This window comes from Fragaria vesca, linkage group LG4 (assembly GCF_000184155.1).
Source record: "Fragaria vesca subsp. vesca linkage group LG4, FraVesHawaii_1.0, whole genome shotgun sequence".
Lineage (NCBI taxonomy): Eukaryota > Viridiplantae > Streptophyta > Magnoliopsida > Rosales > Rosaceae > Fragaria > Fragaria vesca.
In genome coordinates, this window is record NC_020494.1 from 7,071,574 (window position 1) to 7,094,260 (window position 22,687).

Here is a 22,687-nt window from a genome sequence, read left to right on the forward strand (position 1 = left end):
AGAGAGAGAGAGAGAGAGAGAGAGAGAGAGAGAGAGGCCATGCCTCCCTTCACTTTTTTGCCGGAGGAATCGAAGAAGAAGATGACGACATTCATTTCATTCTTTTGATTTCGATTTGAATTTTTGTATAAATTCATACCCTAAATTCATCAAATTCATTTTATTTAGTTTAGATTTTATAATTTTGGCCAAATATAATTGTTTCCACGTCATTTGCCACATCACATTATAAACTAATCAAGACCGTTAAAAGTACTTAAATCCAATGATCATAACAAAGTGTAAAAATTTGTGTAAAAAAGAGTGTCCTTTGATCCGAACCCATGAAAATGATGTGTGTAGCCTATATCAGTGTTACTAGTTGTTAATTTGTATGTTTGTTTGTGTATTCAAGGACGTGTTGTGGCATGGTTTATGTTAGATTTATCTGTTTGGTTTTGAGAAAATTGGCCAAATTATTTCTAAACTTTGTTCGCTTATTAACTTCGATAACTGTACAATTAAAGATATCAAAAAAAAAAAATACTTTTAGAAGGTAACTAGTACTCTCTCAACTCCCACTCTACCACAAGACTTTAACTATTGCATAATTTTCACCTTCCAACAATCGACGATTGTCACAAGATACTAATAAACTATACTCCCGAGCCTATCACAAGCATACAGTATGATCAAAGATATCCAAAAAAGGATGGATCTTTTAGAACCAAATCACTATAGGACTTCTTTCTTTGAGGAGGTAACTATTACTCTTTCAACTCCCACTCTACCATATGACCTTAACCATAGCATAGCTTCGACCTTCCAACAATTGACGATTGTCACGAGATACTAATAAACAAACTTATGTATATCGAATCTATTAAAAACAAACATATCCTCACCTCAGTGAATAATATGATCAACTTGAAGTATGAACACTCATGTGTCTCCTATCCTCACTCATAATCAAAATTATAGAAACATATTAGTGATATTACCACATCAATTTCTTATATACTCAAATTATGAATTAATTATAGTAGAGACACGTTACCACGTGAATGAATTGTATGAAATCAAGTCATTAGGAAAGGAAAGTCAGTACTTTCCATTGTTTGGAAACCAAAAGGAAAAGAGTAAGAAAAGAAAATGGTTTCCACATGAAAAAAAAATTGAGTGAAAAATGATTCTCTCCTACACTTCTAAGGATTCATTTTCCTTTCCCTTGTCAAATGAAAATTCAAATATTTCATTTCCTTTCATTTACATTCCTTGAACCAAACTAGGCCTTAGGCTAAAGGGTAGGTAACCAAGCAGAGCCGTGTGTAATGTAGAATGGTGTCAGTGTGTGATATTTAGTGCTAGTTATTGAAGTCAAGACTTTAGACCTTGACCTGAATGGTCAAGCTAGGGTAATAATTTTGTAATGAAAACTAAAAAAAAACAAGAAAATAACTGCGGCGTAGGTGAAATTGGCAGCACACCCATTTATAGCCAACTCATCACCATCTCTGCCACACTCTCACTCTCACCCTTCTGTTAAATCAGACCCAACAACACACTCGTTCTCTTTTTCATAGGTCACTCTCTCTCTCTCTCTGCTAATTGTGACTCGTTTCTTCTTCTTTCTTCTTTTGATTCTGGGTAAGACCCAGAAACAGATAATCGAGAAAGTTTGTTGTCTTTTTTGCGATTTGGATGAAAGAATGTTTGTGTTGGTTAGATGTTTCAAAACTTCATGCAAATTAGTTTAGGCAAATGTGCAGGGATGACTGAATTGATGAGACCAAGAATTCTATTTTCATGAAGATGGCATAGAATCGTTGTGTCTAGAGTCTAGAGTATGAGCACCTATGGCTCAGAGTTGTTGTTATCAGTGATTCAGTGTTTTTGGTTGTCAATTTGTATGCTAGTGTATTCAAGGCCATGATGTGGCAGGGTTCATGCTAGATTTATTTACCCGTTTGGTGTTATGAAATGGCAAGAGGAAAGCTGTGCAGGATTAGGATCTGATTGGAATGAATGTTGTTATGATTTGGTCAGCAATGGGATCGAATTGAAGGGAAAGTGTTGTCCTGAATATAGTTCAAGATGACTGCATTTTCTTTAGTGGCAAAAAGAAACGATCATGGTGTTGCTATAGAACCTTTAGAGTAGCTAGTTTGTTTCGGAAATTATTTAGTTGCGTGTGTAGTGCTTAAAGATCTCTGCAGAGCCTTAGCTTGTGGTTTGTTTGGTTATCAGTTTTTTTTATGCAGGATATCAGTTTCTAAACCATGATGCGAATACTAAGTAAGTTTTTTTTTAATTATGCAGGTTATCAGTTTCTAAACCATGAAGAGGCCATATCCATCAAATGAGCATGTTGATATTATATCATCAGATGACTCGTCTTCCTCAGACGCAGAGATGGAAGTCACTACTGAGTATGATAGCAAGCAGTTAATAACATCTGAAGGTACTTGCACAATAGAGATTTGTCTTGCTGAAACTAGTGAACTTACCTAAAGTTTAAATACTGTAATTCAGATTTTCTTTTAAATTTGCACCTGCATCAATCCGATGTATGTTTCTTCATAGACTATTAATGATTTTGTGGTCCTATTGAGATTGTAATCAGTAACTTTCTCAGAAATGTCTTGACACTTGTGAGTGTGGAATACCTCATCAATCTATGATCAAAGTAAGCTGTGAAAAAGAAAATGGATAACCTCTAGCATGTTTAGATTATTTTCATTAATGCCATGGAGAAATATTCAATCTGTAAAAATCCCTGATCCAAGCTATGCAATGCTGTTTGTTTTGGTAAATGTATTAGTAATATAACATTTTTTTGCTTCTAGGATTATTTCACCTAGTGTGTTTTTCCTTATTCTACGCCAGGGTGTCGTTATAGTTATTGTTGTAATATTTGGAGCTATCATTCACTGAATGGAGTATTGCCAATGTGTGCTAACCTATTTAGAAATCACGAGTGATTAACATTCCTGTATATAGCATTTTAAGTAGCTGTTATGTTCATCTAAAGCTATGTTGATGTCCTTAACAAATATGTTGCTGTTGCATTGATTTTATAGCTTTATTTCCAAATAGGACTCCCTAAGTTCTCTAAAACTGCTTTGAATTGCAGGTGCTTTGATGAGGAGGGCAGAGATGTATCAGGAGTACATGAAGCACGTCCCAATCCCAACACACCGTGGCTCTATAATTCCATTTACCTCATGGATGGGTTTAGGTAAATCCATTAAGCAGCTTTATGGACAACCTCTGCATTATCTCACCAATATTCAGCTAAGACAGTGGGACAAATTGAGGATTGGCAGTGAGGACGAATTCAGGCCCTTGGATGCCATCATTCATCCTTGTAAAGCCGAGGCCACCATATGGCTCATTGAAGAAGTTCACCGAAACACCTCATCTCATCATCATGTAGCCAATATGTGGCTAGCGGATCCAATGCACCATGCCTTTGTTGATTCCATCTTTCCCCAATTAGACAGCAGCTCGTGAATGGGTGGAAGGCGGCCTTCACTTTACCATAGTTTGCTTGTTAACTTTTTTTTATTTTTTATTTTATTATTATTTTTTATGTAAATTTTTGTTACTGTTCAGCATGAAATCAAACATATTTTGTTTCTCATAACTTGTAAGCTTGCAAGAAGCCTCAACAAACATGCACACAATAGCATAACAAAAGAATGTCCATGATAATAGAAAAGCGACTTAATTATGTTATTATGTGAGGTTTGAAGCAGTTTCTAAGGCACAGTATAATTGGAAAAGGGGATTGTGTTGGTACACAATGTTATCTGGTTATGCATCATCTACACCGTGTGCTACTGTCATACCAGTCATAATGCGTTCCAGGCGCCTTTCATTAAAGTGTGTCTGGCAACGGTTTGAGCTTCAGTATAAGATAATGGAATCAATCACGATGTCCATAAACAGAGGCGGAGCCAGGATTATAGGGTTACGGGGTCTAAATAAAAAAATTTGTTCGACAATAAGCTATCACTATCTAATGAGAGAATATAGATGAGAAACGGAGGAGAAAATTTTATTATGCTCGTTAAGAAATAGATCGACAATGAAAAATAAACAAATAATCAATTAAGTTTGATCTATGAAATACAATATAACACAAAAGGAAAGAATTTGTTGATAATTTTCCAGTAAATATTGAAACAAATATGCAATTTTTTTAATTGGGGGGGGGGATTTGAACAACAATTAAGCTAAAATGAAGGTGACTAATGATGTTTGCTTGGATTATTTAGGAATGCAAGGGGGTCGGACCCTCCCAAGCCTTGGCTCCGCCCCTGTCCATCAGCTACAAATGTGTAGAGGTGATGAAGAAACAAATAAACGTTCGTTACAAAACCCATGAGCCGAGCTTGATTCCAGTAGTTGTCTCGTTCTTGCATCCACATAAACAAGATATGATTCAAATGCACAGGAATCTAGTTTTTTTATTCCCTTTTTGAAATTTCACTCCATGATCATCAACAACTAGCTAAATTAAATTTGGAGTTTAAACGGCTCAAGTACAACTGCAGTATTGCCGTGCTTCATTATGTAGTTGGAAAGGAACACTCTTTGTATTGGAACCCCTTATAGACTTGGGGATTGCTTCCACTGATAAGAACTTTTGCAGGTTGTCTATGACAATCTTGGGAAGGTGCAATGAAAAAAATACATCAGATGTCCTAGCATATCTTGAAAACTTGAATTCGTCACCTGCTTGATGTTCAGCACACTTCAGCTTCCCATTACTATGATACGCATCTTGAGTAAACCAAAAATTATTGTCATTGTAAAGAAGTGATTGATGTTTATGATTTTCAGCATAAGGAAAAATTGGTGACGTACCACCAGTCCGTGTGGAAGAGGTTCCACACCAATCCATTCCCCATCCTTACAAAACTTGAAGGCCATGTACATCCCCCTTGAAGTAAAATTGTGATGAGGTTTGAGTCGGTGTTTAGTTATTCCTAGTGTCAAACTTGGGTCTAGCCGTCTGGGCAAGGTGGATAGTAATTAACTGACAGTAGAGTCCCTCGGCTAAGTTCATCACTGATATGCGTTTGTGGCTTGCAGATTTCGACCTGATGATATTTAGAGCTTCGAATCAGGGAAGCACTAGTATCATCCCACTTGCCTTTAGCTATGTCTTTCCCACTAGAGGACTTTCATCGTAACTAGTTTACTCGCTTAGGCTCTTAGCGTATATGAAACAGTTGGTTTATAACTAGTTATATAGAATGAGCTAGTCTCTGGTTAATCACATGCTTTATGTTCCATTTGGGCTGTTGAAAGCTACATGACATACACCTCAAAATTAAGCAAACCATACATACAATACAAGGTCTTCAATATAAATAGATAACTCCATTACAGGGTCTTAACAGGGAGATCATAGTGATCCTCCAACACTCCTGAACATCACATATCACATCACCATTGCAACTATTTAGAGCAATTTAGAACACAACCAAGTTACGCCCTGCAATAAACCGGAAAGTTTGTGTTAAGCTGCCCAAAATACGAGTTTCATGCAAGCAACAGAACAACAATGATGGCAACAGAACAACAGGCCACCCAAGAGCACCCTTGCATATTATTTTTCCGATTACAATAATAGATCAATTAAACAGAACTGCGAATCAGGAGAACATCACACAAAAACACTTTACCCATCATCCTTCGCATCTAGTCGCCTTTCCCGGTCAAGCATCGCCCTGCAGTAAACCGGAATCAGGCAATTTCCAATACCCAAAATACAAATTATCATGAATACAAAGCTAATTAAGGACTAAATTAGGCATATTTTTATCTGATTCAAACTGAAATTCAAAGAAATCACAGAAAAATCTATTTCTTAAAACGGTTGGCAACAAAAGGATCTAAAAAATTGTAATTTGAATGACAACGAAATTCTTACTTCTTTGAAGCGAAATCCTTCTCGAAGGCTTCTCGGGCCAACGGAATCGTACGGCACATAAAGTAGGTCGGACATCCAAAAATCACGCCTGAATAAAACAATTCAAAAATTGTGTTCGCACTTGGGACCGAGAAACCCTTTGGAAACATTCTCGCCATTCTATCCATTGCCGGTTCTGGTTCTAGGGTTTTCTATCTTCTTTAACCGCTGAGATTGTAGTTGGGCCCAAACTTAACGCCCAACACATGTGCACAAATTTCTTTTTGTTTCTTTTTATGGAAATTGCAAACACTGGTTAACACCATGCTGACCTCTCTAACAAGGTGACCATCTCTAACAAGGTGACCATATCAGTCACTGCAGCTTCTAAGGAGTCATACCCAAACCTGTAAAATTTTGAAATCTTAGTTCTGCAGGCACATTTGAAGCTTCAAGTATAATACACATGTGGGTATTCAAACCTCTCTGTCTTAACTAAATGATGTCAATCATGTCATTGTTTATACTCCTAAACACTGAAGTGAATTTTATTCTAAATGATCACCTTCAACTGCACCACCGAGAAGGGAAAGACAAGTCAGTGATGGGAGCTTTGGCGGTCAGGGATCATGAGCAAAGTGGACCACTGATTAACGTTTGGTGGAAACTCCGGAAGTTCTCGGAGTCTCTTACAAATTTGGTGACGCAAGCAGGAAGACTAGCAAAATTGTTAAACGACAGATCAAGCGTTCTTAATGTTTCACAGCAATCAAGAGTCATGAGGAAATCACAGTCTGATAAATCGCATGATACGGGAGTATCCTAGCCTTTTAGGTATTAGCCGATTCCTTCTCCAAGTTAGTTAAGGAAATAGCTTTTCTAGCTTGTTAGGAGAATAGTTTTCCAACTTAGTTTGTGATTAGTTGTCTAACTTAGTTAGGGAGTATTCTCCAAGTTAGATAAGGATTTATAGAGATTTAGACTCTATAAATAGAGGTGTCTAGCTTAGTGCTAGAGAGCGGAGCGAATTAGAGAGCTAGAGTGTTATTGTGAGAGAAGGCATTAGACAATAAACATTGTACCCTTTTGCACAATAATAAGAGTGTTATTGTGAGAGAAGGCATTAGACAATAAACATTGTACCCTTTTGCACAATAATAAGAGAGGAATACATTTTCTTCGAACTACATTACCTGTGTGTTTTAGTGCTATTAATAATTCCGCTATTAGTAATATCACCTGGGTAATTCGTATCATCGCATCCACTGATATCCAACCACTCTAGCTTGGGAAGTGATAGAGAGCAACCATCGTCAATCAAAATGTTGGTATTTGTAGGAAATTTAACTAGTTTTGAGCAGCCACGGAGATAAAGCCTCTCCAAATTTTGCAACCCATAAATGCTGCATGGTAGAGTTGTAAGATTTTTGCAGTCACAAATAAGATCCAACACTTCAAGGCCAATGAGATTTCCAATTGACTCGTCCAATTCTCTTATGTCACTGCCTCCTAGAAAAAGTTCTCTCAGCGAATCCATCTTCATTGGAATTCCTGGAAATGTAGCAAGACTTGAGCAAATACTCGCGTCAAGATACTTTAGGTTGCGCAACTCATAGATGCTAAATGGCAGATATGTAAGATTCTGACACTGCTCTAGGATCAAGTCTTCTAGCCTTGTAAGTTTTGAAATGGACGGATGCAATTCTCTAATATGAGTGCCTGATAGATTCAAATCTGTCAATGAACCCATCTCTTCCTCAACTTCTGAAAATTCCTCAAGCTTGCAATAGCAGATAAAAAGACTTCCTAAACATTTCCAGTTGATTTTTCTTGGAAACTTAAAAAGGTTCTTGCAGCCGTCAACATTCAAAGTAACAAGGTTACGGAGGAATCCAACGGAATCAGGAACCTCAACTAAATTCTTACAGTCAGATAGATCCAACTCTTTCAAGTTTGGGATTCCACCGAAGTCTGGGAGTTCTGTTAGGGATTCACAACCCCTTAAATCCATACGTGTTAGGCTTGAGAAATTCTGTATGGCAAAAGAAAAAGGAAAAGATCAACCAATGGAGGGAGGAAATTTTACAACACAGCTATTTATTATTTATTTTCAATTAAAAGATACAAGTTTGAGATGTATTAAATACCTTCCGTCCCTCCCATAGTCTTGTGATTCGACGGCTGTCATGAATATTGAGCTCTACAAGTTTGTTTGCATGAAAGTTGGATGGAAAAGATTGCAACGGACATTCAGGCCAATCAAGCCACCTCAACTGGTTGGATAGATAATCAATATCTCCAGAAACACAATCATATACATTATACTCGCTCATAGAAATATATCTGAGAATCTTCATACTTGAGAAGCTTTTAGCATTCAAATGTATCGTAGATGATAGCCGCGGAACCTGAATGCCCAATTGCCCATAACTTTATTTGTTTCCTGCATCAAAAGAAAGCAAGCTTATTAACCCAGAAACATTTCTTGTTGCAATTTCTATTCAAACCACATAAGTACAAGTACACTGTTTCAATACAGTTTTCTTTAAGGTCTTCGGCCATAAGAAATTGTAAATCAATATATAAAATGCTCTTTGAAATGAAGAACACAAAACATCATTAATATTCTTACTGTATTATTTGTTAGAACATCATTAGCATCTTCTTCACTCCACACTCTGCTGCGTTCCCCGGGCTCATAAGGTGACTCTTGATACACTACGTTTCTACCCATTTCTTCTATCAAGTCATGCATCCAAATCTTATCTATGTCAATTCTTATCAAGGCTTTTTCTTGCAGTTGTGCAACACCAATCATCATTGTTTTGTGGTCGTAGCAAGCTTCTAGTATTGGTTTCACATGGGCTAAATGCTTACCTTTAAAGAAGCAAGCGATGTCAAGAAATATTTCTCTTATATATGATCCTAGAGCATCATAACTTTTTTTGAAAACTTCTTGTATCTCTGCCTGAGGACCTTCTTTACAACTACCTAATATGTCTTCCCACTCCTCTATGGTTCTACGAAATAGATGAGAGCCTAAACTGTCAAAGCCAATGGAAGGCCTCCGGCATAGTGTACTGCACGGCGTGCAAGTTCCATATAACCGCTTGGAGGTCCACCTCTTTTGAAGCATGCAAGCTAAACAACTTCAAAGCATAATGATCATCTAACATCTTGACATTGTATACTTATCAACATGTGCAATATTTGCACAACCTGTATCTCTTGTTGTTATGAGAATTCTACTGCCCTGCGCAAACCAATTAAGGGATGGAACTAACTTCTGTATATAAATTGGCTATATTAAAGGAAAGGATCCTACTGTATCTTAACCATTCAGTAGATAATTGATAGAGTTGTAATCCCTTACTTTCAGGGATTATAGTTTCCTTGTACAGCTAGAGTTAGGGTTTCACCCTTCTAAGGTTTGTGTATATATACCGATGTAATTGCACACCATTGAATAAGAATACAAGCTTATTCCAGTATCAAACTCTTTATGGTACCAGAGCCTATATCGATCTAGGCAAACTACACACACACACCCATGGCAAACGGTGATGAAGAAAAAGCCGTCAAGGGCACTTCCAGAACACCTGAACCTTGGGAAAATCCTAACCATGTCCTTTATCTTCATCATTCAGACCAGCCTGCTGCGGTCCTTGTAGCACAGCCGCTGATGGAAGATAACTACGCAGAATGGAGTCAGTCAATCAGCATGGCATTGACAATCAAAAACAAAATCGGGTTCATAACTGAATCTGTTGGAAAAGCAATGGTCAATGAGGCAGAGAAGCTTCAATGGGAACGTTGTGATACCTTGGTGAAGACTTGGCTCATTGCATCCATGAGCAAAGGCATATCTGGCAGCGTCAAGCATTGCAAGACAGCAAGGAAGATATGGCTCGAGCTACAAGAGCGCTTCTCACAAGCAACAACCGTTCAGCTGTTCAATATCGAAAACGCTATCCATGGTTGTGAATAAGGCACAGGGATGGTTACCACTTTCTTCAACAAGCTCAAAGCTTTGTGGGACGAGAGGGATGCTCTATGTGACCTAACTTCTTGTGATTGTGAAGAAGGAATCAAGATAAGTGACTATGTTAAGAATCAGAAGACAATGCAATTTCTCATGGGGTTGAATGAGAATTTTGCAACGATGCGAGGAACTATAGTGGTCATCGATCCGCTGCCGTCATTGAACACTGCATTTGCTATGGCCTTGTGCACCGAAAAGCAAGCAGAAGCATTTGCTGGCACCAAGCCGGTATCTCAACCTGAAGGAGTCGCATTCTTTGTGCGAAATACCAACCAGGAAAAGGAGCATGTCGAGAATGAGCAGCGATGCGCCAATTGCAACAAGAATAATCATCTTACTAAGAACTGTAAGGCGCACTTAAGATGTAGCTTCTGTGGATTCAAAGGACATGTAGTCGAAACATGTCGGAAGAAGAAAGCAGCAATGGAGGGACTTCAAGCTTATGCTAGAGGCAACAATGCAGCAACGTTTGATGGAGGCAGTGCTAGCAACTTCCCATTCTCAAAGGAAGATTGTCAACAGATCATGGCGGTGTTGAACAAAGACAAAACAGCGTCTGCGAACCATGTTGGTAATACCTCATCCTATGAAAACCTCTCAGGTAAAGCCTTTTGTTTTCGTAATCATGAGAAGTCTAGTGTGTGGATATTGGACAGCGGTGCCACTGATCATATGGTTTGTAACCCTACTCTTCTTACCCATATCAAACCAACACAAAATCGTTTTGTCAAACTTCCTGATGGTAATACAGCTAGGGTCAGTCATATAGGCACAATGGTCTTCTCATCCCAGTTCGTGTTACAAAATGTGTTATATGTCCCAATGTTCTATCTCAATCTCATATCTGTTAGTAAACTAGCGCATGATTCGTTTTGTGTCACCATCTTTCTCAAACAAATTTGTTTTGTACAGGACCTTCGCTCCGGGAAGATGATTGGGACGGGCCATGAGAGGGACAGACTATACTGCCTCGACCAAACCAAGGAAGGAACATGTAATGATGTTAGCAACATTTCAAGTGATCTATGGCATCAACGCCTCGGTCACCCTTCCAGTAGAGTCTCTTCTTTATTTCCTTTTCTTTCAAGTAAAACTTGTGATTCAAACAAGTGTTTAGTATGTCCTTTGGCTAAACAAACCAGGAATCATTTTCCATTAAGTTCTATTTCAAGTGAGTCACCCTTTGTTTTAATTCATGTTGACATTTGAGAAGGATATCATGAACCTTCAATTTCTGGAGCAAAATATTTTCTCACCATTGTCGATGATTACACTAGGTCTACTTGGGTTTACTTGATGGTACAAAAGTCGGAAGCTCGCAAGCTTCTCATTGATTTCATTAAACTTGTCGAAAATCAGTTTGACAAAAAGGTTAAGATTGTGCGTAGCGATAACGGTCCCGAATTCAAAATGGTCGACTTTTATTCTTCAAAAGGGATTGTTCATCAAACTAGTTGCGTCAACACACCACAACAAAATGGTGTGGCTGAACGCAAGCATCGTCATTTACTCAACGTTGCTCGTGCTCTTCTTTTTCAAGCAAACCTACCAAAAATGTTTTGGGGAGATGCTATTCTCACATCTGCACACCTCATAAATCGCACTCCTACACCTTTGCTTTCCAGTCAAACTCCTTTCGAAAGGATATTTAACAAACCTCCGAGCTACTCCCATTTAAAAGTTTTCGGATGCATGTGTTTTCCATCTACACACCCATCTAAACCAAGCAAGTTTGATCCTAGAGCAACTACATGCATATTTCTAGGTTATCCACAAGGGCAAAAGGGATACTGAGTGTATGAAATCGAAACAGCACAGGTTTTTGTTTCCCGAGATGTGACCTTCTATGAGACCGAATTCCCTTACCAAACCAGGGTTTCGCATGAACATGGACCTTCAACCAGGGTTTCGGGTGAGCCTAGGGTTACAGATGATATTGAGTTTCCTAGTTCAACTAGGGATAGTGATGATCTTGTCACTCCTAGTGTTTCGGACACAGTTGATATTTTGGACAGTCCTTCTCCTACTCTTCTGCTGCAAACACCAACCATTGACCAACCAATCTCTACTATACCTGATGCACCGCCTCAACCTCCAACCCCTCAAAATCCCGAAACACCACTCCCTGTTCCAGAAGCCTTTCCAAACCCTGCTCCACCACATAGACGTTCTTCTCAACCAACTAGGACACCAACATACTTGCAGGATTTTCATGTTGAGGCAGCGCTCCCCTCTCGGTCTCCTCCATCATCTTCCATGGAACAAGGTACTCCTCACTCTCTTTCTAATGTTTTGTCTTACCATCGTCTTTCCTCTCCACATCGATTTTTTGCTGCTAACCTTTCTGTCCACAAAGAACCTACCTCTTTCACACAGGCTGTCCAAATCCCCGAATGGAGAGATGCCATGTGCAAAGAAATTGATGCTCTCCAAAGCAATCACACATGGAGCCTCGTACCCTTACCTCCTCATAAAAGACCTATTGGTTGCAAGTGGGTCTATAAAATCAAGCTTAAAGCTGATGGCAGTGTTGAAAGATACAAGGCAAGACTTGTTGCCAAAGGTTATAGTCAAATCGAGGGCGTGGATTATCGTGAGACATTTGCACCGGTGGCTAAACTCACCACCGTCCGCGTACTTCTTGGTCTCGCCTCTCTTAAAGGTTGGTATCTTCATCAACTTGACGTGAACAACTCTTTTCTCCATGGCGACCTTACTGAAGAAGTATACATGAAACTTCCTCTCGGATTTGGAGGAAAGGGGGAGACTAGAGTTTGCCGGCTGCATAAAAGTCTCTATGGTTTGAAGCAAGCTAGTAGGCAGTGGTTCATCAAACTCTCTATGGCACTCAAGGCAGCAGGATTCACTCAGTCATGGTCTGACTATTCCTTGTTTGTTAAAGCTCATTCCGGAAAGCTCACTGTGTTACTTGTGTACATTGATGATGTGATCTTGGCAGGCAACAATTTGGAAGAAATCATAGCAACAAAACTTTTCCTTTCACACCGATTTAAGCTCAAGGACCTTGGAGAGCTCAAGTACTTTCTTGGCATAGAAGTAGCTCGGTCAAGAAGAGGGATAGCACTTTGTCAAAGAAAATATGCATTAGAGGTACTAGAGGACACTGGATTTCTCGATGCAAAACCTTCTTCATTCCCAGTCAATCAAAACATATCATTGACTCAAGAAGGAGGAGAGCTAGCTTCTCATTGATCCCTCTCAATATTGGCGTCTTGTAGGCAGGTTAATATATCTGACCATCACACGGCCAGACTTAGCTTATGCCGTGCACATCCTAAGCCAGTTTATGGAAAAACCACGGCAGCCTCATCTAGCAGCAGCTCATCAAGTGCTTCGTTACATCAAGAAAGCACCAGGTCAGGGTATTCTTCTCCCATCTACAGGAAGAATTGAACTCACTGCTTATTGCGATGCAGACTGGGCGCGCTGTAAAGATACAAGACGTTCCATCACTGGTTATTGTGTGTTATTAGGAGATGCACCAGTTTCTTGGAGGACCAAGAAGCAGAGCACTGTGGCTCGATCCAGCGCTGAAGCAGAGTACCGTTCCATGGCAACAACAAGCTGTGAGGTGACTTGGCTCAAAAGCTTGCTCAATGACTTGAGAGTGAAGCAACTCAATCCGATCAGAATGTACTATGACAACCAGGCTGCATTACACATCGCAACCAACCCAGTTTTTCACTAAAGGACAAAGCACATCGAGATCGACTACCATGTAGTTCGTGAGAAGATTCAAAGAGGTTTGCTGAAAGATGTACACATTGGAACCAAGGAGCAGCCAACGGATTTATTCACTAAGCCGCTTGGATTAGCTCACTTCAGTACACTACTTCGCAAGTTGGGTGTAATTGATATACATTCCAACTTGAGGGGGAGTATTAAAGGAAAGGATCCTACTGTATCTTAACCATTCAGTAGATAATTGATAGAGTTGTAATCCCTTACTTTCAGGGATTATAGTTTCCTTGTACAGCTAGAGTTAGGGTTTCACCCTTCTAAGGTTTGTGTATATATACCGATATAATTGCACACCATTGAATAAGAATACAAGCTTATTCCAGTATCAAACTCTTTAGGCTAGAATCACTCACGTCATCAAGGATTAAGAGAACTTTTTTATGTCGCATCCTTGTTTTTATAAAACTTACTCCTTGATCAACACTGCTCACCTTCAAAGTTGAGTCCCTTAATATATCAGACAAAAGTTTCTCTTGCAGATGGCTAGGTCATGTGAATTAGACCTAACGTCTGCCAAGAAACAACTATATGCAAACTTATGGCGAATTGAATTAAACACATGTTTGGCAATTGTGGTCTTTCCTATTCCACCAGGCCCCCATATACCAACCACACGAAGAACATTTTCCTCGAACTGTAAAAGTCTGTTGACATCTTCTCTAGAAGACTCTAATCCAATGGGATGTTCCGCAACATGCAACTCACATGAAGGGTTCACTACTTGGGTGGACAACTCCTCAACAATCTTCTTGATAAATTTAGCCTCGTACCTATGAATTATAAGCATATATATGAAATCAAATAATACGTCATAGATATATTTAACTAGGTAGTAGAGGGGTTAAAGACATACTCGCCATTGGAGAAAGTCCATCCAGACAAATCAGCTGCTTCCGTAAGAGCCGCCTTCCATTTCTCCATGCTATCCTTGTATTTGTATTGATCAAGCGTAGCAAATGCCTCACCGAAAGCACCTCTTTGGTGTCGTACGTCTGAGGGATCAACCTTTGTAGAAAACTGATCTAACCTCTTGTCCTTTATATTTTCTGCATTCAAGTATCTTGACCAGTTCATCTAAGCACCACCTTGAGGCAGCATAATTTTGAGAGAAGACAATGATTGAAACTCTCGACTCCTCAATTGCTTTGACAAAAGCCGATGATATTTCTTCTCCTCTTCTGAGCTCATCATCAATGAAGGTCTCAACTCCCTTTTCAGACAAAGCAGAGTGCAGATGATCTGTAAAATTAGAGCGCGTATCCTCACCTCGAAAACACAGGAAGACCTCGTATGTGTAATGATTTGGGTGTTCAGTAGAAGAAAGTGGGAGAGAAGAAGAGGAAGAACCGGTTGCTTCATTGGTCGGAGAAGCCATTTTATGCTTTGCTTTCGTTTGCTGATTGTCTCTGCTTTATTGGATCTAGACTCTCAACTCTCAAGTAGATAGTTTCTTGGTGTTTTCTGCAATGTGGATGTGAGGTTGAGAATGGCTAAATAATCGAGAGCCTCTGATTGTTTTTCCTACATATCAAAAAGTTGAAACTTCTCTTTCAGCTCATACTCAGCTACCACTTTTGGCATAGGAAAAGACTTCGAAGACTTGAAAAGTCATTACTTTGAGCGATGGAACAAGGAAACTAGCTATCTAGTGTTGATTAAGAAAAAAAAAAAAAAAAACTTTTAAAATGTAGTTACTATGGGGATGAAAGCATGACATGAGAGTAATATGCAGCGACCTTGCAGCGCCATTTGGCCTGCAAAGAAACCTCTGTTACTAATAAAATTCTAAGCAAACTGATTACACAAAAAGATGACATGAACACATATGACAACCAGGTTTTATGTGCGGAGAAATGATCACTTTGAGCTAAAAACTTCATTTCTAATTGATAAGAATATTAGGATGTCTATCTAATTTTAGAAACATGTTCAAAATCAGAACGCACTACGGAATACGGATTGCTAGTGAAATTTTTCTTCGAAAGGTAATAAGCACTGTTATTCGATAACAACCTCACCAGTCACCATACAGCAGAAGCACCATAGTGAAAGGTTTGCTAGTTCACGTTGGGTGACAAAAAAAGGAGATGAAAAGGATACGTGCTCTTATTCTTAGCAACAGATTACAAATATTTACATTTGATATTTAGAACTCAACTAAGCATCCGCTGAAGAAGGCTTGTTAGAAAGTGCCTTAGATATTGCTCTTATTGTATTTGGAGTTGTTCTGCAGCAGCCTCCAAACAGGGAAGCCCCGGCCTCACACCACTTCTCTACGACTATGTCTGCAAACTCTTCATCAACCCGCCCACTCGATGGCTGAGATATGCAATCAAGACTTCGTCATTAACAAGTTAATTCAACATTTACATCATCCATATATGGAACAATTTATTATATGAAATTCAAGGAAGATCGATTTCATACTTGTACCAACAAATGGCACAAGATTCACCAATTGGTAATATAACATCATCCGACAAACAGAACATTATTATACCATGAATTGATCAATTAAATCGAGATGCTAGCTACAAGAAATCAAGAATAGGGCAATGAGCAATGTGCGTTCATATAGAAGGTCACTTACCACCCATTGCTTGCTCTGGCCATCATAGGTCTCACCACTGTTGGGGTATATCACTATTGGTTTGCTTGTTATCTGCAAATTTGATAAGCAAAGGAATATCAAAAAGTATATGAAAATGTTGAGGGGATAAGTTATGTATGCTAGTTTATTCCAATTAACCAAAGACCAAACCTTCCGAATAGATGAAATCAGCCCCTGGATAAATCGAGGTGGTGTGCAGTTGATTCCAACCGCAACAACTTGCTTGCATGCATTAGCAATAGAGGCACACTCAAAGATGGAATCACCGCTCACCACATTGATTCCATCTTTAGAAGCAAAAGTAAACCATGCTGGAATATCAATTGCTTCTTCCTCAAGAAGTTCAGCATATGCCTGCACCATCACATTTAAAGCAAGGTGTTTAGCAAAGCAGAGTGGTAACATCCAATTGGAACAATTGATCTAAATAAAGATGACTGAAACACCCACAATCTTAAATTCTGACATTGAGCTCAGCATTATGCATAGTCCTAACACTTTCTGATGCTCATGGCATGCGGATCATGTCTGTCATAAATTCTAGCAAGATTCTGCCTAAGGCAATCAACTTCTTCCCATTTTGCTTAATCCATGTCCTCAATATGGCATAAGGAGAACAACGAATATTACCTTTGCCTCTAGCTTATTCGGTATCGTCTCAAATGCAATTAGATCAGCACCAGAATTGGCCAGAATCTGAACCCTTTCCTTATGAAAATCTTTCAATGTTTCTAGACTCACTGCATCACCGTAGTTGCCACTACAAAGGAAAATGATCCATAAAGAATCAAAACCCAAGATCAATGATGCTCTCATGCTCACATAAAGTTATAAACAAGAAATTTATATGCAGAGATGTCACCATTTTCTTGTTCCATGTCCAAATCATATGCCAAGTTAACTCACCTATACTCGGAACCATCAGCCAAATAGGCTCCATAGCTTCCCACAGATGCTGCAACTAGAACTGGATGTCTTAAAGGCTTTCCAGTGTCCACAAAATCCCAAGAACCTTTGGTGCATTTGTCATAGTAAATTTCTCGTGCCTCAATTGCAATCTCTACACTTTTCCTCAGCAGAGCTTTGGCTTCTTCTCTACAGAAACCTTTGGCCTCAAAACCCTGAATTGTGGCCTGCATGTATCAAACAAAACAACAAGATCGAATGATCGATTAGCAGTTACTATCTATAAGAAAAATCACCAAATCATTTGTAATGAATCATGAACAATATTAATTACCTGATATGATGCGGTTATTATAATGTTTGCTCCAGCATCAAGGTAGTCCAAATGTACCTACATATAAAATCAAAAATAAATCAAATATGTCTCTTTTGGCTTCTGTTGTGCTATTGCTTTAGATTGGGACCAACTATTTCTTCAGCTGCACAACCTTAATATCTTTTTTTTTCTTTTTCTTTTTGATTGAATATCTTTTTTCTCTTAATCCCAACATGTTCAACACTGATGCATGAAAAAGACAGGTGTCACGAAAATCCTTGAGTGTTGATGACAAAATGAGACGATTTGGGACTTGTATAGTTTGCCACGTTACTGTCAGAAGCTCTAACCTAGGATGACTCATTTCTCATCTTTGATTATTTTCAAATACGTGTAACTGCAGAAAGATAAATTTAAATATTCACATAGCTTAATGTAATTATATATTCCCCCAAAAAAAAGGAAATGAAAAACAAAAAGGGTAACAGTTGCTATATCTGGGCCAAAATTTCCAGTTTACCATTTTTTGTCCGTATTACACCAGAAAACACAATGAATCCACCCCATAAATCACCTTGTATTCATTCATATTCATACATACATACTCACATATGGTAAAAGTTAAAAGCTTAATTTTTCTGTATTTTTCTAGACCATTTTTATGCTCTTCAAGATTTTCGTCTTTCTGGGTTCAGCAAAGAACATGAATAATCTTCTAGGATGTATAGAGAACGTACTATAAATCTTAGAGATTAGATTAGATCGAGTAATAACGAAATGACTGAAGGTATATACATACGTACGTACCCTTCGGACGAGGTGAGGAGAACTGATGAGGCACTTGGCGCTCCAGAGAGGATCGTTGAGATCAGCTCCATGTCGTTCCAGCTCCGTCGCAAATCCGCCGTCCAGAACCGCACAGCCACCGCACTTCTCAAGGAAATCACTCATGAACGACGATGACGATGTCTTCACCTCGCTTCCCAAAGTACCCATTATTTTGTTCTCTTTAGAGCTTGGCTTTGGTCAGATATGGAGTGTGTACCAGTGTACGTAGGACTAAAACAAAGTAGAGCTAGGGAACACAAACTTTAGGCTGCTCTAAAAACTGTTCGGTTTTGGATGTGGAGGTATGAAATGCGTCCACGGTCCATCGAAGCATTTTGTAGAGGGAAGATGGTGACGTCAAATTACATATATAACCCTGACGTGTAATGTAACGAGGAATCATATTTTGGTGCTAAAATTTCTGTTTCCGGCCGTCTGACTTCGCCATATTCCGACAATAATGGGAACCAGGATCATCGAGACGTACGTGGCCTTGCAGATTATTCTGGTATTACGTGTTTTACATGTTTTTTCTTCAGCAACACTCAAGTTCAATGGAAGCTGGCATGGGATTCATCCTCACGATCCACTCAACTACTTCATTTTGAGTAGTGAATATCAAACGTACAATTTCAGATTCCCACAAACACATATAGATAACAGATTGTAGCTAGATTAAGCACTATGGCGTATGGGGTACTAGAGTACAGCTCATAATAAGAAGAAAAGGAAAACAAAAAAGTTTGGGGCAAATAGTTATCAACATTTGGTCTTATCATGTTCATGATCACCATCGCAGACGCTAGCTATGCATTTCGTGTACAAATTTCCTACTCAACATGAACCGTTATCGACCACGCGTACCTATCTCATGTTTTGTATAAACATTGAGTTCTATTGTCAAGTTAACGTAGCTTTTTTTTTTTTTTTTTTAATAAGAAGGCTAGAACGGCAACCCGCCAGTGGCGTAGGGAGGGTAGGGCGAGAAGGGTCAATTGACCCTTCTAGCTATTTGAATTAAACAGCCATTGGTTGAAATATTTGGTAATCACATATATAAACTATAATTAATGACCCTCCTCACATAAGAAAATCTGTAAAATTGAAAGGGAAGATGATCAAAAGTTTTGATCTTATGGCCCATTCACCCCACAAGTCCAGTGTTTGGACGGGTGTCCACCATGTTTTGACTTTTTACTGCATTTTATTTATTAAGTGGCCAATTAATAATGATTATGTCCCATAAATCAACACAGTTAAACAATATATATTTAGATTTATACACCGAAGAATGTAATATAAATAATATATATAATATTTTTTTTAACAATGGATGTAATTTATGTTATTTGATGAATTTGAAGTTCATCTTTGTCCAAACCCCCACCAATAACCAAGATTGATTGGGTTAAATAATTTATTAAATGCTGATTTAGTATGAAGGATATAGGTTACTTAAAAAGAGTTAGGTTTTGACACTTCTAAGTAATATTTCTGGCTACGCCACTGCAACCCGCCATTAATAAAACTTCATAATACAATTGGGGACATTATATCTAAACCCCATACTGTAGAAAGTTGCCATGACCTATTGCTACAAATTAGTCCTCGGACCCAAAGAGCTTTTAAGTCCCCGTTTATGTTTGTATGATAGGAAATCATGGTATGAAAATGAAATTAGTTTCATTTTCCATTCTAAAGTATTGTTTGGTTGTAAATAAAGATTAGAAAAGAAATAAAAAATAAGATATGACTGGAAATTGACTCTCTCATAAAGCCTGAATTGAAATATTGAATTACCTAATATGGGGTATTTCAATTCTCACCGTTAAGGGTAAATTACAAAAATTAGCCATCTAAAAAATTTATATTTCCTTAAATAGATCACATATGCAATTAGTAAAAGGGTGTTATTAGAAATTAAAACTTTCAATTTCATTATTAAGACTTATTAAATATTGTGTAATAGGAATAGAAATAAATTACTAATTTAATTAAAATATCAACCAAACACTACGTACATGGAAATACCAAAACTTTTTCCATTCCATATCAGTACGGAAAGAAAATTAAATCATTTCTCTATCTTGACATTCCTGCTATCACTACCAGGACAAGTACTTTAGCCGACGAAAAAGTTTCGTCGGCCTATTAGCTTAATTCGTCGGCTAAGATCTTAACCGACGATCCTTCGTCGGCTAAGATTTCGTCGGGAAAAGGTGGTCGGCAATGACTTTAGCAGACCGACGAAACTAGAAGGCGTCGTCGGATATAGTCCCAGAGTTTAGGCGACGAAAAACATGTCGTCAGTTTTTTTCCCAGACTTTAGCCGACGAAACATTTAAGATATTCATCGGCTATAGTCTCAGAGTTTAGCCGACGAAAAACATGTCGTCGGTTTTTCTCAGACTTTAGCCGACGAATATTTTAAATTTTTCGTACGGCTAAAGTGTTTAATTAAAAATTAAAATTAAAAAAAATAACTAAAACCGACGAAATATAGTCTGTTTCGTCGGTTTTAGAAGGGTTTAGCTGACGAAACATGCCATAATTTGTCGGCTAAACCTTATTTAAAAAAAATTTAAAATACTATAGCCGACGACTTATTACGTATTTCTTCGGCTATAAGTCCATTCCAGTAAAAAAAAAACCCCGAAAATTTCTAAATTACCATTCCAAGCAAGCTGCAAAATACACCAATACAATTCCATATAACCAACAACAACAATAAGCACATAAAACAATATATAATTCATCAACTACACAAAATCTAGATCGTCTAAATTAATATCCGCTTCTGGGGGCTGCTGCGGAGGTTGCGACGGCTAGGGTAGCGGTATAACCGTAGGCATGGGTGGAGCCGGAAGTCCCTGAAGCTGGGCAGCTGTAAAGTCCTGCATGTACTGGAACATCTTCTGCTGCTGGGCCTGCTGGATGGCATGTATCTCGGCAACATAGGCTGCCTACGCGGCATTATAGACTGCCTGCGAGGCATTATAGGCAGCCTGAGCAGCTTGTTGTTCCCGTAGTCTCTGAAGTTCCGACTCTAGCTGAGTCGTCCTGGTGGTTGTGGTAGTGGTCGTGGTCCTGCTGCTGGTCGAGGCTGCCTTTCGTTGAAATCCTGCAGTGGTCTTTAGGACCCCCTCGCCCTTCTTTCCTAGACCCCGACAGTAGAAGTTGTTTGCTCGCGGTGGGAAGGTTGTGCCCAAAATCTTCGCCCTAACCATCGGATCCGAAGTGTCGATCCGGGACATGGCTTCGGACATCTCTTCCTCCTGCGTGTCCGGTCATGTCTCTCTCACTATAACACTCATCACCTCGTCACTAGCCTCCCTCACCTTCGCCTAATTGGATAAGAAAAAAATTATTAATTAACATTTTGACATATATATAAGTAAAATTAAAAATTAAAAAATGTAAGATGACTTACAATATCCTCCTGGGCGTCAGGATACGTCTTCTCGTACGTATAGACGTACTGGTTAACTTCTGGATGTTCCCTGGCCGCCTCGTCCATGAAGACAGCGAACGGTCTAGAACCGGCACGATGGTTCCTTGTGTTGCGTTGCCGGTTCTGAGCGTTCGCCCGACAAACGGCCTTCAAAGAAAAAACTAAACTATTAGTAAAATATTTAAAAACGCACGTACTTAATGACAAATTAACTAATTAATTTTTTTAAATACCTGTTTATGAGGGTTTTTGAATTCTGATGTCAAAAGCCAACGCCACTCATACTCCCTGTACTGGAACTCAACAGGGGTACCAGAACGTGCGTTCCCGTGCGTAGTCCAGTGGGTCCGCAGATACAACAAAAATATTAGAAATATTATTAATATCACATACAGTTTTGTTTTTTCATTAACTTCCCAATGTACCTTCCCCCATGCACAACGTCCGCCCAGCTGCTCTTCAGGTGCTCGAGAACCTCAAACCACACCTGCATTTAACCGTTTATTAGTTTAGTTTTTTGAAAAATCAACAATGTAATACATAATATTATTGAGGCATTCTGTAAACTCACCGACATCGCGTTGTGGACCATATCCTTAACCTCCTGTGGGACCTCGCCCCAGTCTGACCACAACATAGGGACTCTATCCTTAATGAGCGCTCCCACACGGCCGGAGTACATCCTCAACTTCCCGCCTGATACTATGTCGCCATCCCCGTCAGTACGGATGACGATCCTCCCTGAGGTACCGACCATCTTCTCGAGAGCCTTCCCTGCGACGGGGCCTCTCTTCTTCTTTGCCGGCTTCGCTCCGACGGTGCCTATCACATGATAAAACCAAAATTAATTATTAAAATCGGAGAATTAT

General features: G+C 38.9%; 4 protein-coding genes across 4 annotated transcripts; 1 reads left to right on the forward strand and 3 right to left on the reverse strand.

Annotated features, from left to right (window-relative positions):
- The first annotated feature begins 2,316 nt into the window (after positions 1 to 2,316).
- On the forward strand, positions 2,317 to 3,492 carry LOC101298119 (protein RDM1-like). Its single transcript, XM_004297968.1, has 2 exons — positions 2,317 to 2,440; positions 3,113 to 3,492. Exons 1-2 carry the CDS (start codon positions 2,317 to 2,319, stop codon positions 3,490 to 3,492), a joined length of 504 nt encoding a protein of 167 aa, XP_004298016.1.
- Positions 3,493 to 7,091: 3,599 nt separating this feature from the next.
- LOC101298414 (protein SUPPRESSOR OF npr1-1, CONSTITUTIVE 1-like) lies at positions 7,092 to 7,913 on the reverse strand. Its single transcript, XM_004297969.1, has one exon. The coding sequence runs from the start codon at positions 7,911 to 7,913 to the stop codon at positions 7,092 to 7,094; it is 822 nt and encodes a 273-aa protein (XP_004298017.1).
- A 6,241-nt stretch (positions 7,914 to 14,154) lies between these two features.
- On the reverse strand, positions 14,155 to 14,780 carry LOC101298994 (TMV resistance protein N-like). The gene is made up of 2 exons (XM_004297970.1): positions 14,560 to 14,780; positions 14,155 to 14,476 (listed from the first exon to the last, which is right to left on the reverse strand). The coding sequence occupies exons 1-2, from the start codon at positions 14,778 to 14,780 to the stop codon at positions 14,155 to 14,157; spliced, it is 543 nt and encodes a 180-aa protein (XP_004298018.1).
- Positions 14,781 to 15,631: 851 nt separating this feature from the next.
- Positions 15,632 to 19,051, reverse strand: LOC101293186 (homocysteine S-methyltransferase 3-like). Its single transcript, XM_004296593.1, has 7 exons — positions 18,347 to 19,051; positions 17,558 to 17,614; positions 17,224 to 17,450; positions 16,948 to 17,077; positions 16,468 to 16,671; positions 16,297 to 16,368; positions 15,632 to 16,025 (listed from the first exon to the last, which is right to left on the reverse strand). Exons 1-7 carry the CDS (start codon positions 18,533 to 18,535, stop codon positions 15,864 to 15,866), a joined length of 1,041 nt encoding a protein of 346 aa, XP_004296641.1. The 5' UTR covers positions 18,536 to 19,051; the 3' UTR covers positions 15,632 to 15,863.
- Positions 19,052 to 22,687: the final 3,636 nt, after the last annotated feature.

What these genes read in the sequence shown, in the direction of transcription:
- LOC101298119 (XM_004297968.1), top strand. Translation starts at nt 2,317, where the DNA reads ATGAAGAGGCCATATCCATCAAATGAGCATGTTGATATTATATCATCA. An exon ending in GCAGTTAATAACATCTGAAG is followed by an intron (nt 2,441 to 3,112) that starts GTACTTGCACAA and finishes TTTGAATTGCAG; the next exon opens with GTGCTTTGATGAGGAGGGCA.
- LOC101298414 (XM_004297969.1), bottom strand. Translation starts at nt 7,913, where the DNA reads ATGGATTTAAGGGGTTGTGAATCCCTAACAGAACTCCCAGACTTCGGT.
- LOC101298994 (XM_004297970.1), bottom strand. Translation starts at nt 14,780, where the DNA reads ATGAACTGGTCAAGATACTTGAATGCAGAAAATATAAAGGACAAGAGG. An exon ending in TGGACTTTCTCCAATGGCGA is followed by an intron (nt 14,477 to 14,559) that starts GTATGTCTTTAA and finishes TATAATTCATAG; the next exon opens with GTACGAGGCTAAATTTATCA.
- LOC101293186 (XM_004296593.1), bottom strand. Translation starts at nt 18,535, where the DNA reads ATGGGTACTTTGGGAAGCGAGGTGAAGACATCGTCATCGTCGTTCATG. An exon ending in TAATAACCGCATCATATCAG is followed by an intron (nt 17,451 to 17,557) that starts GTAATTAATATT and finishes TGATACATGCAG; the next exon opens with GCCACAATTCAGGGTTTTGA. An exon ending in CGAATAAGCTAGAGGCAAAG is followed by an intron (nt 16,672 to 16,947) that starts GTAATATTCGTT and finishes GTGATGGTGCAG; the next exon opens with GCATATGCTGAACTTCTTGA.